This window comes from Sarcophilus harrisii, chromosome 6 (genome assembly GCF_902635505.1).
Source record: "Sarcophilus harrisii chromosome 6, mSarHar1.11, whole genome shotgun sequence".
Classification (NCBI taxonomy): Eukaryota; Metazoa; Chordata; class Mammalia; order Dasyuromorphia; family Dasyuridae; genus Sarcophilus; species Sarcophilus harrisii.
In genome coordinates, this window is record NC_045431.1 from 65,900,660 (window position 1) to 65,916,525 (window position 15,866).

The 15,866-nt window shown below is 37.4% G+C and overlaps 1 protein-coding gene across 1 annotated transcript in view; it reads right to left on the bottom strand.

Moving 5' to 3' along the window:
• The window catches only part of RNF150 (ring finger protein 150), a 328,862-nt gene that overhangs the window by 80,598 nt on the left and 232,398 nt on the right, over positions 1–15,866 (bottom strand). Inside the window, exons 4-5 of the mRNA XM_031941619.1 lie at positions 8,258–8,329; positions 7,746–7,828 (exon numbers count right to left, since the gene is read on the bottom strand). Of these exons, the coding sequence (XP_031797479.1) occupies positions 7,746–7,828; positions 8,258–8,329 (155 nt within the window). The remainder of the gene's footprint in view (positions 1–7,745; positions 7,829–8,257; positions 8,330–15,866) is intronic.

Sequence of the window (15,866 nt, forward strand, 5' to 3'; positions counted from 1 at the left end):
GGGCATAGGGGAAAAATTGGGACACTAATACATTGTTGATGGAGTTGTGAACTGATCCAACTATTCTGGAGAGCAATATGGAACTATGCCTAAAGAGCTATAAAACTGTACATGCCTTTGACCTAGCAGTGCCGTTACTAGGTCTGTGTCCCAAGGAAATCACAAAGGGAATGTGCAAAAATGTTTGTAGCAGCTCTTTTTGTGGGAGCAAAGCATTAGAAAATGAACAGATGCCCATCAATTGGGGAATGGCTGAATAAGATGTGGTATATGAAGGTAAAGGATATAAAAAATGATAGACAAGTTGATTATAGAAAGGACTGGAAAGATTTATACAAACCAAAGCTGAGCAAAACAAGCACAACCAGGAGTACATTGTACACAGTAACGGCAAGAATATGAGATGTTCAAAGACTTGGTTCTTCCTATGAGTTCAGTGATCCAAAGCAATCAAAAAATGTCAATTGCATCCAGAAAAAGAACTAAGGAGACTGAATGTAAATCAACACATGCATTGTTTACTTCTTTTTTCTATTTTTTTTTTTATCACTTTCATGGTTTTTCCCTTTTGCTCTGTTTTTTTTTCTCCTAATATGATACATAAAGCATCGTGTATTAAAAATAAATAAATTTACTAAGAAAAAGAAGAGAATGAAGGACAAACAATAACAACAACAACAAAAATGATGCTACCATATTGGTATATTCCATATTATCTCCCATCTAGTTTCTTTCTAAAGCACAGGTCATGTGTCATAACTCTCCCCTTCTTCTCTCCTGTAAACTCCATTGCCTCTATTATGAAATATAAAAATCTTTTTTTTGGCTTTTAAAGTCTCTCCTTATCTGGCTGGTTCTTTTATCATGTCCTTAAATCCTATTATCCTCCACAAATTCTTGTGAACCATTGATACTAGCCTCCTTGATGTTCTCCCAAGATACATTCATCTCCTGGCTCCATAAATTTTCACTGGCTCTTCCTCACACATGGGATGATCTTCTCCCCTCACATCCATCTCCCAGTGCAACTGGCTTTCTTCTCATTTCAGCAAAAATCCTATCATCTGCAAGAAATCTTTTCCCATCCTCCTTAATCTTAGACTATCTGAGACTATCCTTTAATTTTTCTCTCAGTAAAAAAAAGCATTTATTAAGTGCTTACTATATGCAAGGCACTGTGCTAAACACGGAGAATACAAATATAGGCAAAATGAAGAACAGTTCCTGCCCTCAAAGAGATTACCTCTAATAGAGGAAGATAATACATAAATTGAGAGGAGGATGCAGAGGAAGGTAGCCAATGAGAGGGGGTGATGGAGCAGTCCAGATTGCACCTGGTGAGAAATGAAGAGGAAGTTGGCCTGGGTGCCCAATTTAAACGGAGGTCCTAGAAAGAGTCATCCAATCAGAGGGAAGAACTAAGGAGGGGTGTGGGAGGAGGTGGGAGGAACTGAAGGTACACTCAAGGTGTGAATTTTACAGTTGAATGATTTTCCTGTATAATAAGTTTCCTGGGGGGGTATAATGAAGCAGACCAGTTTACTTGTATATATCTTCTTTGTCTTTAACTATTTGCACATTGTCTCCCCCATTACACTGTGAGCTCTTTTAAAGTAGGTGCTATTTTCTGCATTTCTTTCTTTCTCTAGAACTAATATCATGCCTGGCAAATGGTGGGTGCTTAATAAATGCTAATGGACTTGACTTAGTATATTGTAGGCACTTAATAAATGCTTGTCGAATTAAAGTGAATAAAACAAACTTTTACTCCTCTCTTGTTTCATGTTTATTTTTTCTGTGATTAAAACTATTAATTAATAATACTCCATGTGCTAATTCAGTAGGAAAACCAAAATCCTTTGGAAAACTTGACAACATTTTTCAACATTAGGACCCAAACAACAAATAACAGGCTTGTCTCCTTCTAGAACACCATCTGTGCCATTGTGTTTCTGGTACAGAAAGTGCAGCAATTCCTTCCAAACTCAGCTCTTCAGGAAGCATTATTCCCATAAGTTGAAGAATAATAGAAGTGGGGAACAGGGAGTTGGGGAAGAAGGATTGAATAAGTAAAAAAGAGGGTGGAAGGGAAAAATGGAACAGTCAGACATATTTCCAATAATTATTCAAGAGCATGAAGAATCTTAAATTTTGATCAAAAGAGAGTGAGATGAAGCTTTTACTTTGTACAGAAGAGGAGAAAGAACATGAAAGTAAAGTCAGTTATTTTTCTTCCCTGTACTTTTTTTCTGGGCCAAATATCACTAGTTAGTTCTACCATTTCCCATATAATAAGGCAGACTATATATATCTAATAATAGGCATGTTATTATTTATATATAAGAATGAACCAGAAAATTTTCAAAAAGCAAGTAGATACATGAGAAGGATCCCAGTAGTGATTTGAATACAGCAAATGATATTAACTTTTTCTGTGCCATGGACACCTTTAAATAGTCTCGTTACCTCTTCTTGGGGTAATGTTTTTAAAAACATATCATAAAATACATAGAATTTCAGATTACAACTACATTAAAATATAGTTTAAATATTTAAAAATTAAGTTAAAATTTTAAAATATTAAAACATTGTTTAAAAGTTCATCAACTCTTTGATATTTATCTACACATATTTCTGGGACCCATGTTGAGAACCCTTAATACAGAGGGCAAGAAGACTTTGGAGAATTTTGTGAATAATTCTGCTTTGCAGGAGATATGAAGAATACCATGGATAGTAGCCTGGCAAACAACTGGAAAGTGAGAATATTGAAGTTCATGGGTACATAGGTACACTAATGCTCCAGAGGAAATGATCCAGCCAAGAAGAGTTGGTGCATTGAGTTGAAAGCATCCATTAGTGAAACCTGTCTGACAGAAACAAGCAGCAGGCATGAAATGAACTCGCTTTTCAAATATCTGCATAAAGAAAGAGACAGATCCAAGAAATGGATAATATGTGTTGACAATTTAAGATCAGCAGATGCTAGAAAACCATAGGTGCAGGGCAATAGTCAGTGTATTGTGGCATTTAACAGCAGACCTGGTAGAGGAGGGAGACATTCACAGCAGGAATCAAGGGCTGAGATGGGAACAAGAGTGATTATAGAACAAAGGAATAAGGGGAAGCATCATGGGCCTGGGGTGGGACAAAGGAGAAGGTAAATGAGAACTGTGAGCTCCAAATGATTCTCCCCCTCTCTTGTCTTAGCTTCAGATTTCCTTGTGGCTCACTGGAGTGTTTGCTATTGGCTAGTCTTTCCAAGAAGTTTAAATTGTAAAGAGGAGATTGAATAATTCATTAAGAAAAATTAAATAGGGTATGGACATCCTCTATAAAAGAGTCAGCTGTTTTGAAATTTGTATTATGCAAGATTTTAAAGGGAAACAAAAAGGGGGAGTATCATGATAAAATAGCATCTGATAATAATTTTCTTAGGTTTGCCTTGGAAGTTGCTTTTCATTTGCACAGTGCTTTGGTGATCATCAAGGGATTTTTTCCCTTTCCCTGTTCTTTGCTCATTGCTTTGTACATAAAGGTATATATTCATGTATACATATATGCACACATATTTGTATGTATGCATATATGTATACACATACATACATATATATTTATTTATTGTTGTCCACATTATTGCCCCCTCCCCACCAACAGAATTTAAGAATGAAAAATCCTTAAGAGTAAAGACTTCTGTCTTTCTTCATATTCCTAGCAACGGTTCTATATCTGGCACATAGTAAGTGCTTAATAAATGCTTGCTGCATGAATAAATATAACTTTAAAGCTCCTATGGATAATTAAGTAGATCAGGAAGGGAGGCCAATTTACTTTCTCCCACCTACGAACCTTGTCCAACTTTTACAAAATGTCACCCAGAGAGGTATCCTGTAATTCACACACCTGCCATGGATGGCAGTAAATCCAATATTGTTGTTGATGTATGACTTTTCCTTGGTCCTTGGCAAAGATACTGGAATGCTTTGTCATTTCCTTATCCAATACATTTTTCAGAAGAGGAAATGGAAGTAAATGGGGTTAAGTGGCTTCCAGAGTCACACTTTTGGACTCAGATCTTCCTCATTGTAAATCCAGTACTCTATCTTTTCCCCCTAGCTACCTCTGAGTCTTCATACAAGTTGTATACCTTTAACCTAACTGGTCATTAAGCTTCTAATGGAAGAGTGAGGGAAATCAGTTACATGCAGTGACTACACTAGAGCAGGTTTCTGGGTGTTTATGTGCCTCAATATTATATAGTCCTGCAAATAATCCAGCAGCCCCCACATTAGAGCAGATGATTTACTCTGAGGGACTGGATTTTAGAATTTAAAACTATGAGGTCCACAACAACTACTCTAATTATATAAAAAATAAATCAAATTATATACATAAACACAAAACACACACACATATATAGCTATTTATTGCTTATACAATTTACTAATAATAATATCTGATACTTATATTATACATTAAAGCTTTTTAAGCACTTTCTATACCAATCCTAGCCATATCCTCACTCCTTTAGTCATTGATCTACAATTGAAAAACAACAATAAAAAAATCTTTGTAAAAATACGTAAGGAAGTATGTTAAAAATGATGATACATGGATAACCTTCATAAAGTTGCTTACTGTCTTGGGAAGAGGGAAGGATAGGAAGGGAGGAAAATTTTGGAACTCAAAATCTTATAAATATGAATGTTAAAAACTGTCTTTACATGTAATTGGAAAAATAAAATGCTATTGAATTGAAAAATATGAATTTGTGTGTTTATATTTGTATAGTGTATATACATGTGTGTATGTGCATATATAGTCAAGCAGGATACATTCCCACATTGGCCATGACTGAAAATGTTCTCATATACCTTTTAAAGGGGGAAATCTACTACCAACACAGAAGAAAGGAAGAGGAAATAGCATCAGTTTTGTCAGGGTTTAGAAAAAAACTTCTTTATTTATTTAATATTTTTCCCACTTATCTTTAAAACAATTTTTACATTTTTTAAAAAATTTGTGAGTTCCAGATTCTCTCCCTTATGCCCACTCTTACCTCCACTGAGAACAAATGTAAAGTATGAAAAACATTTCTATAAAAGTCATGTTGTGAAAGAAAACATAGAGAGACAGAAAGGAGAGAGGGAGAGAGAGAGAAAGAGAGAGAGAGAGAGAGAAGAAAAGAGAAGAGAAGAGAGAAGAGAGAGAGAGAGAAAAAAAAGAGAGAGAGAAAGAGAGAGATTCAATTTGTATTTAGATACAATTAGTTTCTTCTCTGGGTATGATCAGGATTTTTCATCACTAGTCTTTCAGAGTGGTCATGGATCATTGTACTATAGCACGAGCTTTGTATTTTGAATTGTTAGTCATTCTTTTCTTACAACATTATTAGCGGTTTAGAATTTCAGTTTAAAAAGATACTGTACAAGATAGGGAGGTACTGAGGGTTCTCTTTGTGACAATGGCTGGCTAATCATACAATTGCCTGAGCTGGAAGTTTCAGTGTTGGAAGAAAATGTATAAGTCAACTAAGTCAACTCCCTGCCAAATGCATCAAATCCTCATGAGATCTTTGACTGTGTGTGATACAGCAAAAAAACAGCATTGTCTCTAGGATCAGGGGAACTGGGTAGAAATCCTGCCCCTGTTACTTTTTCTAGGATCCTGAGCAAGAAACTTAAGTTTCTTGAATTCAGATGTCTCAACTGTAAAGGAAAAGGCGATTCTATTTTCTTTTCTGTTGAGACAATCAGGGTTAAGTCACTTATCCAAGAACATAGCTAGTGTCTGAGACTGGATTTGAACTTCTTGACTCCAAGGTGGAGTTCACTGCACCACTTAGCTGATGCCAAGGAGACTGGACTAGATGATCTCTGAGATGCTTTTAACTCTAGGTCTATGACTTATGTCTGACTAGGACTTGAATATTCCTAGTGTTTGAGAACCTGCCATCCTAAATTCCATTTCAGGTATCTCCAATCATTGGGAAGGTTTTTTCTTATGTCGAAGTAAAATCTGCCTTCCTCTAACTTTCCCAATTAGGATATAAATCTTAATTCTGCCCTTTGGAGCTAACTAGAAAGTCCAATTTCTCTTTTCCATGATAGTCTTGTAAATTATTTAAAAGCAGTGATTAATATCTTTCTGTTTCTTTTCTTCTTCTAGCTACATATCACCAGCTCCTTCAGCTAATTTTCATGGTGTGTTTTCATGGCCACTCATCATTCTAGTCATCCTTCTCTGGACACATTCCAGATGTGCAAATAGAGCAGCCAGAAATGGACACAACACCCCAGATGTGATCTGATCAGTGCAGAGTACAGTCTCATGACTGCCCCGCCTTATTCTGGATTCTCAATTAACTGAAAAAGCAAATTGCAGGATCTTATAGTGAGTGATATGTTCATCTCTCACGCTCATTGAAAAAGAGAATGGCATATTTTAAAAAATGCAGCATAGCTTAAACACAAACAGAAACAATATAATAGTCTGAGAATGCAGAATTGGGCAGAACAGACCCAGACCTGAGACAATGGGATTTTCTTTCTGTGATTTCATGGCATGTGTGGGAATTCTTGGTATAGAAGCTCCCTCCTTGATGCAGATTGGCAACTCCCTTGTAATTTATAGGATCATAGAGTAAGATGGATTGTGAGAGATGAAGTGTCTTTCTCATTCTTATAGCTGCCCATGGAGTCAGAGACAGAATCTTACTCCTGTTCTTTCTGACTCCATGGGCAGCCTTGTCTCCACTATGTCAATGTGATAGTCAAGAAATTCAACTCACTGAATGTTTATTAAGAATCTAGGCTCTTTTTTCCCCCAGGCTGATGGAATGGAGCCTACAAAATGTTTGAAGTCACAATGAAGTATGTGAACCAGCAAACGTTTGTCTGGGTTCCAGCTGCTTTTCTCAAAAAAATCAGGAAATGAGGGCAGGTGGGTGGCAGAGGAGGCCTTGAACTCAAATATCACCTCCCGTATTTATTAGTTGTGTGATCCTGGGGAGTTTAACCCCCAAGTGCCTCAAAAAAATAAGTCAGGAAAGTTCACAGTCTCCTAGTAGGTAGACCCAATCAAATTGTAGTTAGTGCCTCATGATGAGAAGTGGTTGTACACACGGGCTGTCTCCATGGTACTTCTGAGGCAGTGCAGGTATAGGATTCATGACCAAGATCATTGCAGCAGAGGATTCAAAAAGGTGATCTACTCTTAGGGTCTCAAAGTGATGGAGAAGGACCAGTATGGGGAGCAGAAGCGGACACTTCAGACACATAGAGAACCTGACAGAATTGCTAGACAGGTGACAGTTGCCAACAAAAAATGTTAAGACAAACCACACTGGATACATTAATAAATTATGGACCTTAGTACTGTGCTAGGCTTGGAGGAGGGTTAAAGTTCAGATAAGACCCTATCTCTTTCATATTTAGCTTATAACCATGGGGTCATAGGATTATTGATTTTGTGATGGAATGGGTCTTAGAGGCCACTTGGACCTCCCACCCACTTTGAAACCATTTTATAGATGAGGAAACTGAGAAAATAAGCAATTGACCCTAGATGTATAGTATCAAGTAAATAAGTAAGTTAATAAGGTCATAAATTAGTAAGCATCAAAGACAGAATTTGAATAAGTCTTCCTATCTCCAAGTTCATGTGTCATGGCATAATTAAGGCTTGTATTGAAGCACAAAGTGGAAAAACTTAACTACTTTCATCAGATAACTTGGTTGACTTACCGGCAAGGCAAGATCCGTACAACATCATTCGGTTTGTAGCCTTCAATACAAACTGCACAGTTATCAAAGTCAGGCTCAGTTTCCTACAACAAAGAGACAACAGATCAATCAACCTGTTTCCTTAGCTTAATTAACCTTTATTTTTGGATAGATCCCTAAATTATATATTAAGCCACGTTATTGTGGGCACAATAACTCCATTCTATGATGAATCTTCCATTGTAGGAGGAACAAACTCTCTGTGGGATCCGAGCTGGTTTTCTGAAGCAGTAATTTACTCCTTTTACCCTCCAATCTTTACCCTCAGAGCCCTTATGTTCTGCTCATTGCCAGTGTTTTATCATGTAAACACTGTGCCCACTATCAAATAATTCTTGTTACATCCTAGTCTTTTGGATGCTTGCATGGCTATTCATTTCCCCCATGCTCTCCTCCTTTCCGCCCTCCAAGGCAAAGCCAGGAAGTGCCTTTATCACAGGTCTACCCTGAAAAAAGGCAGCTGAGGAAGTTACCTTGTCGCCCTTCTTGATGGTCCTGACCTGAAGCTTGCTGATGGCTTTCTTTGCAGCATCTCCCAGACGACGCTGAAAAACGTAAAGAGTTGTTTGTTAGTCATTAAGGCACGGACCTTTAGGCTGGTTTTTCACAATGTTTTTAAATAAACCAGAGCCAGTTGCCTATGAAATTGCAGAGGAAATGAAAAAGGCAGAAAGCAGAGAAAGATGAGAAAATGGTTTCTATGAAGAATAACTGCACTGAAAGAAAGATGGAAAGTAACATCCATTAAACTCTCTACAGAGATGTAAGTCCTGTTAGGTTACGTGGGCTGAGACAGAATGGGAGACAGGAAAACACTAGCTCCCCGTGATTCCAAATCTAGCAGACACCCACACAAGCAAAAGGAAGTGGAAAGATTAGCCACTAGTGGGCTAATAATCTCGGCTGGGAGGTGAGCTAATTTGGAAAATAAGATCATTCCAATCATTCACTTGCTTTAATAGCAGGGGTTTTTTGCTTGATTGTTCATGTAGTTGTCTTAATTCCGTATTTTAATTTTCTTGGGGAGACCCAATCTAAGAGTGAATCTTCTGTCTACTATCCCAGTTCTTGGGCATTCCAATTTGCTTTCTATTTTATTTTGGGTAGGGAAAGTGATTATCATAGAGTCACAGGACATCAGAACTGGAAGACACTTTAATAGGAGGCTTTCTGGTCACTGCCTTATTCTTGCTCTCTTCCTACTACTTTGACCAATTTTGTCCCTTCTGCACCAATTTTTCATTCTTTTCCTATTCTCCCTACTCCATGGAAGCATTGCTCAAGAGTTCCAGACTTTTTTTTGTCTCTCTGTATGTCTCTGTCTCTGTCTTTCTTTCTCCCCCCCCACAAATTTCTTCTGCAAGCATCCCCATTCACTCTGACTCTCTACAAATGACTCTCAAATCTATTTCTTTTTAGCCCTGCCTTTTTCATTCCACTCTAGTCCTACATTTTTAACTATGAACAGCAGAGAGTATTAGACTTAGAATCGGGAAGATCTAGCTTGCATCTCATCTCTATTGTTTAGGATTAGTAGCTTTGTTACCATGAGTGAGTGACAAACTCTGAAACCAAGTTTTCTCATCTCTAACATGAGAATATATCATAATAGTGACAGTACCTATTTAATTAAATTATTAAGAGACTCCAAAATAATGCAATAATGGAATACTTGGAACTTACAAGTTCTATTATCAATCTATCATCATCATCATCATCATCATCATCATCATCATTATAATATTATACCTCCATGAACATAAATGAAAAGAAGTTGGTCATTGTCAAGAGGGCCATCTCTACTACCATCATTACCAACTGCTAAGCAACAGCCACTAGCAGAGACACTTGGTAGAGAAATCTGGGGAGGGAACCTTTTTTCTGTCATTGGCCATTTGGATATTTATAACACCATTCAAAGGCTATCCTAAATTATCAACTTACAGAGCTTAAACAATGGAAGGTTGATGTAACTAGCTTTCAAGTCAGCATCAACTCTGGTTGCTTTAGCAAATAATTTCACAGATTTATATGGCCTGCAGACTGGACATTCCTCACCCCTGCTCTAGAGCATCAAGAGAAATATTCCATCTATCCTTTGGGATAGAGACCTGCCAGCCCTGCTCTCACCGATACAACTGCCCCAAGCCTTGAGATGGAATCAGGGATGACATTGCCAGGTGGTCAAATCATTGCTATCACTTTGACTACTAACTCCCCTCTTGCCTCAATCATAAAGGACTTTTTAATTAATCAGTCAAAAGATATTCATTAAACAACAGCTAGCTGCCACATTCTGGGGATATAATTACAAAGAATAAAATAATCCCTCGTTGTATGAAGTTTACATTCTTACAGGGAGAAAGATGAGTATATATAAAAATATATAGAATATAAATAACAAGTTAATAAATAATAATATGAACAATGTTGTTAAAACAAAGCTTTGGGGGGCAGAGGTTGAAGGAGATAAGCAAGGCTACATCTTGAAGAGAGGAAATGTGAGATTGCAAGAGTCCTAGGGATAGCAATGGCATCCCATTCCTCTTCTCCCTCTAGTCCCCTCCTCACTTTTCAGAACATTAGCCTATTTTATAGTCTCCACAGTCAATGTCCTTGGAAGCAAGACACTGGCTCCTGGCAACTGCCCCAACAACTGAAAACCCAGAAACAAAACTCATCACCATCAAAATCCTTTTTTACTGTCAAATAGCTAACCACTATAAACAGATATAATTTTTTTTAATTAATGGAAATAACACTAAAGAAGATGCATTGCCATCTGCCTTGCTGCTCTCCCCTAAGAACCATTGAATGCTTCCATTTAACTTGCTCTTGAAACCTTCTAGTATTCTCTTCCCCTATGATAGTATGAAATCCGTGAGGGTAGGGACTGTTGTTTTTTCTATTCTCAGTGCTTAGCACACCGCTAAATAATTTTTTAATTGTTTTATTTTTTCTGTGTCTACATGTACATTAATTTTTTAAAATACACATTTCTTTATGAATTATGTTGGGAGAGAAAAATCAGAGCAAAAGGGAAAAACCACAAGAAGAAAAAAAAAGAAAAAAGGGGGAAAATGAACATAGCATAGTTTGATTTAGATACAGTCTCCATGCTAAACATTTTTTTAAAATCATCCTTATTATTACTTTTACTTAAATGTAAGAGTGATCTGTGGTTCTCATAAAAATGTATGCGGGAAACTCTTGTGACTTCATTCTGCATTATTAAGTTTTACTCCATCACGTTCTTAAGTCTAGACAATCAATGAAACAATAAATCAAGCCCTGATGTGTAGTGTTTGCTGATTTCCAAGGTGTAAATGATTGAATTGATTTAGTAATAAGCTATTTTCTAGATGTAATGTTCAAATTGCAAGGTCCACAAGCCTTAAAATCATATTTACCATCGCCAATCCTTCTATATCTATCTTATCATCAGTTCTTCTTCTTGGTTTCCTTATTTCTGTTAGAGAGACCACCATTCTCCAAGTCACCCATGCTCAAAATTTGGGGGTCATCTTTGATTTATTACTCTCCCTTGTCTTTGTTATACAAAGAGTATCAAAGGTCTATTGATTTTATCTCTGCAATGTCTCATTTTCATCTTTACTATTCCATTTCCTTTGCTTCTACACTAATTCAGGCTTTTTAAAAATCTTTTACTCGGATTACTATAAGGACCTATCCAGTCTTCCTGCCTCTATTCTCCTTTCTCCTTTAATCCATCAAGAATAGCCATTGAAGCTTCATTGGATCATGTAATTTCCTAGCTAAAACAAGCAAACAAAAAACAAATCTTTTTTGGAGCCATATTCCCCACAGAATAAAGTCTCCACTCCTCAGGTTCATCATTTAAGTACTCTACAATAAGATCTCAAATTAGGTCTCAACTGGTCTGCTTGGCTTTATCTCTCAATGATCCCTCAGATATATTCTACACTTCACTCAAACCAAACAACTTGCTGTTCCCTGAAGGAGCCCTTCATTTCTCTGCAGCTGCGACGGTGCCTGGAATGCCAATTTTGGGCCTTTGTGATAGTTGAAACTCCCCCTATTTCAAGGAGCTGTTCAACTATTCCCCTAAAAAGTCAGAAACAAATGCTACTACGTGGATATGATCTCTCCTACTTCTGACTTTCCTAACCCTCTCTTGATACCATTAGTACTTTCCTGACATGCTTATTTCACCAAGAGGCAACATGGAATAGTAGATAAAGGGCTAGTCCTGGAACCATGAAAGACTGGATTCGAATCCTGCTATAGCACCCTGGACATGTAACTCCAAGTCTGTGACATTGGATAACTCTTTAGGATGGGAAGTTATGGAACAAATGGTTCATCTGCTTTGGTGAATGTTCCACGGTGCAATCACAGATCTAGACCACACAAAATCAAAATCACATATTTGTTTTATTTACTCAGCCCTGAGCTATATGCTATAAAATTCTTCTGGCTCAGCAATATGTTTTATTCATCTTCATTTCCCTGACATATATACCCAACACATAACAGAAATAGGGGCTGGGACTAACCCCATCGTTTCAGTGATAGAGGAAATTCCCTATTGAGCTACTTCTCTATCAGGACTAAAACCAACTCTCTAAGGCAACTGCTGGCAGAGCAGATGCTGGCCAGCCCTAGAGAGTTCCCTTTCCCTCTTGCCCAAGAATAGTATGTGGGTCAGAAGTAGTGTTAGAACTAGTATCCTCCTAGCTCTGAGGGGCAGCTAAGTGGTACATTGCATAGAAGTGTATTAGATGGATGGAGTCAAGAATATCCTGGTTCCAATTCTGCCTCAGACACTGACTGATTGTATGACCTTGGACACATCACTCTGCATCTCTCAGACTCAGTTTCCTCATTTGTAAAATGAAGATGATAGTTTCTATCTAAAAGGGTTATTGTGATGATCATATGTAAAGCATTTTGCCAACCTTATAAAGTTACATAAGTGTTCTTATTATCCAAAGCCAACTCTACTCAAATCTAGTATGCTATGCTGCCTGTCACATGGGTCTAAATACCTACTACTGCAAAGAGCTACTGCATGTACAATGCTTTTGTTGTTTGGACATTTTAGTTGTTTCTGACTCTGTGACCCTATTTGAGTTTTTTTGTCTTTTTTTTTTTTTTGACAAAGATACTTGAGTAGTTTGCTATTTCCCTCTCCAGTTAATTTTACAGATGAGGAAACATGCAAACAAGGTGACTTGCTCAGGGTTACTTAGCTAGTAAGTGTTTGTGGCCAGATTTGATCTCATGAAGGTGAGTTTTCCTGGTTCCCAAGCCAGTTCTCTATCCACTACCCTACCTAGTTGTCACTCATATGCATTACCCACCTTAAAGTACTATATTCGTGCTAGTAACAATTGTTATATGGATGAAAATAAGAGGATCAAAAAAAATGGAGAGGTTATACATGGGGAAGGTGAGGAAAAGATTAAAGAATCATTTTTATTGTATTTCTATTTTCTCCACCAAGGAGAACAATTTTTGGATCAGAAAATAAATGTAACAAAATGGCTGAAAGGGAAATGGAATCTACAATAAGGGAGGAGATAAAAACACTCCATCTGCCCTTGATAAGTTCAGGTCAACAGCTCAATATATTTTACAGATAGAGCTAAGTGGCCATTTTTGTGGGAGAGTCATTTGTCTTAATCTAGTATCACGTCACTTTCTACAGTAGCTCAGTCTCATAGAGTGAACAAAAATAATTCAGGTTAAGTACAATTTTTAAGTTACGGGCCCCCAGAATGTTTTCAATGGCAGACTGATGAGGTCTTTGCTTTAAGGGTACGGGAAATGGGATTTTAAAAGTGTATTTACATTAATGCTTCAAGAGAAGTGTGATTTCATCAGTGTGGGTACTACCACTACTCTATAAATACTTGTTGATTGATGAATGACAGATGTTGAAGTCTTTCTATGCTTTAAGTATGGCAGCTAGATGGTGCTATGGATAGAGTATTGGGCTTATTTATACCCTCTGGAAAATGAAGTTTGGCAAGTTTGGGGGAAGATTCAAAACTGAATTTGGCTTCAGAGACTTACTAGTTGTGTGGTTCTGAGCATTTAGCTTCAGTAATCTCATCTGTAAAATGGGGATAGTAATAATGAGTCAATGCATGAAAAGCACTTTGCAAACTTGAAAAAAAAAAGGCAACTATTTAGTGGGTTTAAATATGTATATATGCATGGATGTATATAGTTTTATGAATTTCTGTTCTTAAAAAAATCAATATGCAGTGATTAATCCCCTAGTAGTAAGCCCTCCTGAAATGAGCTAAGCTGGTTTTCAAGTGACACTGGGAAAGATCCCAGAAAATGTGCCAGAACTGGGACTCTTCTGGAACAGACTTTAGTTTCAGGTCATTGAGAGATATCAGAGAAGAAATTAAGTGAATAACTGCTCAGAAGTTAAGTGACTTGCTAGGATCACACAGTTATCAAGTGTCAGAGGCAGCATTTGAACTCAGAAAGAGACACTCTAATGTCTCTTTAGAATTGAAAAATCTGACCTCAGATTCCACTTCTGTTGCTCATAGTGTATGTAGCAAATCAATTAACTTGATTATTTCTCTATTTCTTCATTTTTAAAATGAAGGGGATTAGACTAGATGTCTTTCTGATTTCTTCTAGTTTTGAGTCAGTCTGTATCCTGACTTCAAGAAATGATCATGTATTCAAGTACTGAAGTCTAGTGCTCTATCCCCTATTCCACATTACACCTACAATTTAGACATATCTGAAGAAAAACATTCTGGATCTCAGGGGGAAAATTCCATTTCATTTTTCTATTTTTCCATTAAACAGCCTTTTTGAGACTCTCACGGTATCATGCATTTCACCCATAAGTAAGAAAGCACTTTTATTCAGGAAACAACCCAAAAGCAACCTGGAATGAAGGTTGCATCATGGTGAGCAGCAGGGTTAATGCTGAGGGATTTAAGAAGACAAATCCCATTAAGGACCCTGGGATGCCTTCAGCAGGCACAGGCTAATGCCCTCCTATGTGGTGAGCTTACTCAGTGCCAACAGAGATTCAGTCATAACAAAGGCAGGATAACTCCGAGTATGAGTTTCCCCAACTAGCAGAAGGAGCTATAAGTTCAGAGGGAATGGAAAAGCTGATATTTTATGTCCTCTGGAAAAGGTCTGGCAAGCTTTCAGGCTTGGAGGAAGAGCCACTTCTGAAACCCAAAACTTTTCTAAGGGATAGCAAGATAGAAATCATAGCATCAGACCATTTGAGGCTGAAAGGGACCTCAGCAACCTCCTCATTTATGGCTATAGTGGAGACAGGAGGGTGATTCTTAGAGGTAGGAAGACAACGTCAATTCCCGCATCTGAATTCATGCCCACAAATAAATCACTTAACTTCTCTGTCCTCAGGAAAATTTTTGAGACTATAAATTTCAGAGCATGAGCCCATCTGTATCAGTAGAGGTAGCTTCCAATGCCCATAAAAATCCAGGGCTGGTTGAAAAACATATTCCACTCATTTTATACATGTGAAAATTGAACTTCAGAAGAGAGCAGAATGGGTTAAATTTTGAAAGTTGGAAGGTTACACAGCCAGGAGTTTTCTGATATCAAATCCAGGTTTTCCACTATTCCCCACCATTTTCTCCTTTAATGGGGAAAAAATATCTGACAAAATCATGAAGACCTCTCTCTATTCTATAAAGATGTTTGTTACTGGGAAGGGAGTGGGACACAGAACACAGAGAGAAGTCATAGGATTCCTAGGCGTGAAAAATGCTTTTTATTTGTCCATCCCCAAAGAACTGAATGAAATGCATTTCCTGTAATCAAAGATTTATTTTGGATCCGGTTATCTTCATTTAATCCATGGACAGATACACACATGCACACATGTGTGCACGTACACACACACACATATTCTTTTGACCAAAAGAAAGCTGAAATATTGGCTGTAATTCTAATCTGAGTAAAGGAGATAAATAATGTCTGCAGCTAGGGGCAATGCAGATGTTTCAGCATCTGTCTGATGAATATAGAAAAATTGCCCCTCTGCTATTTGACAATACAAGTCAATAATGTTTCCCACGT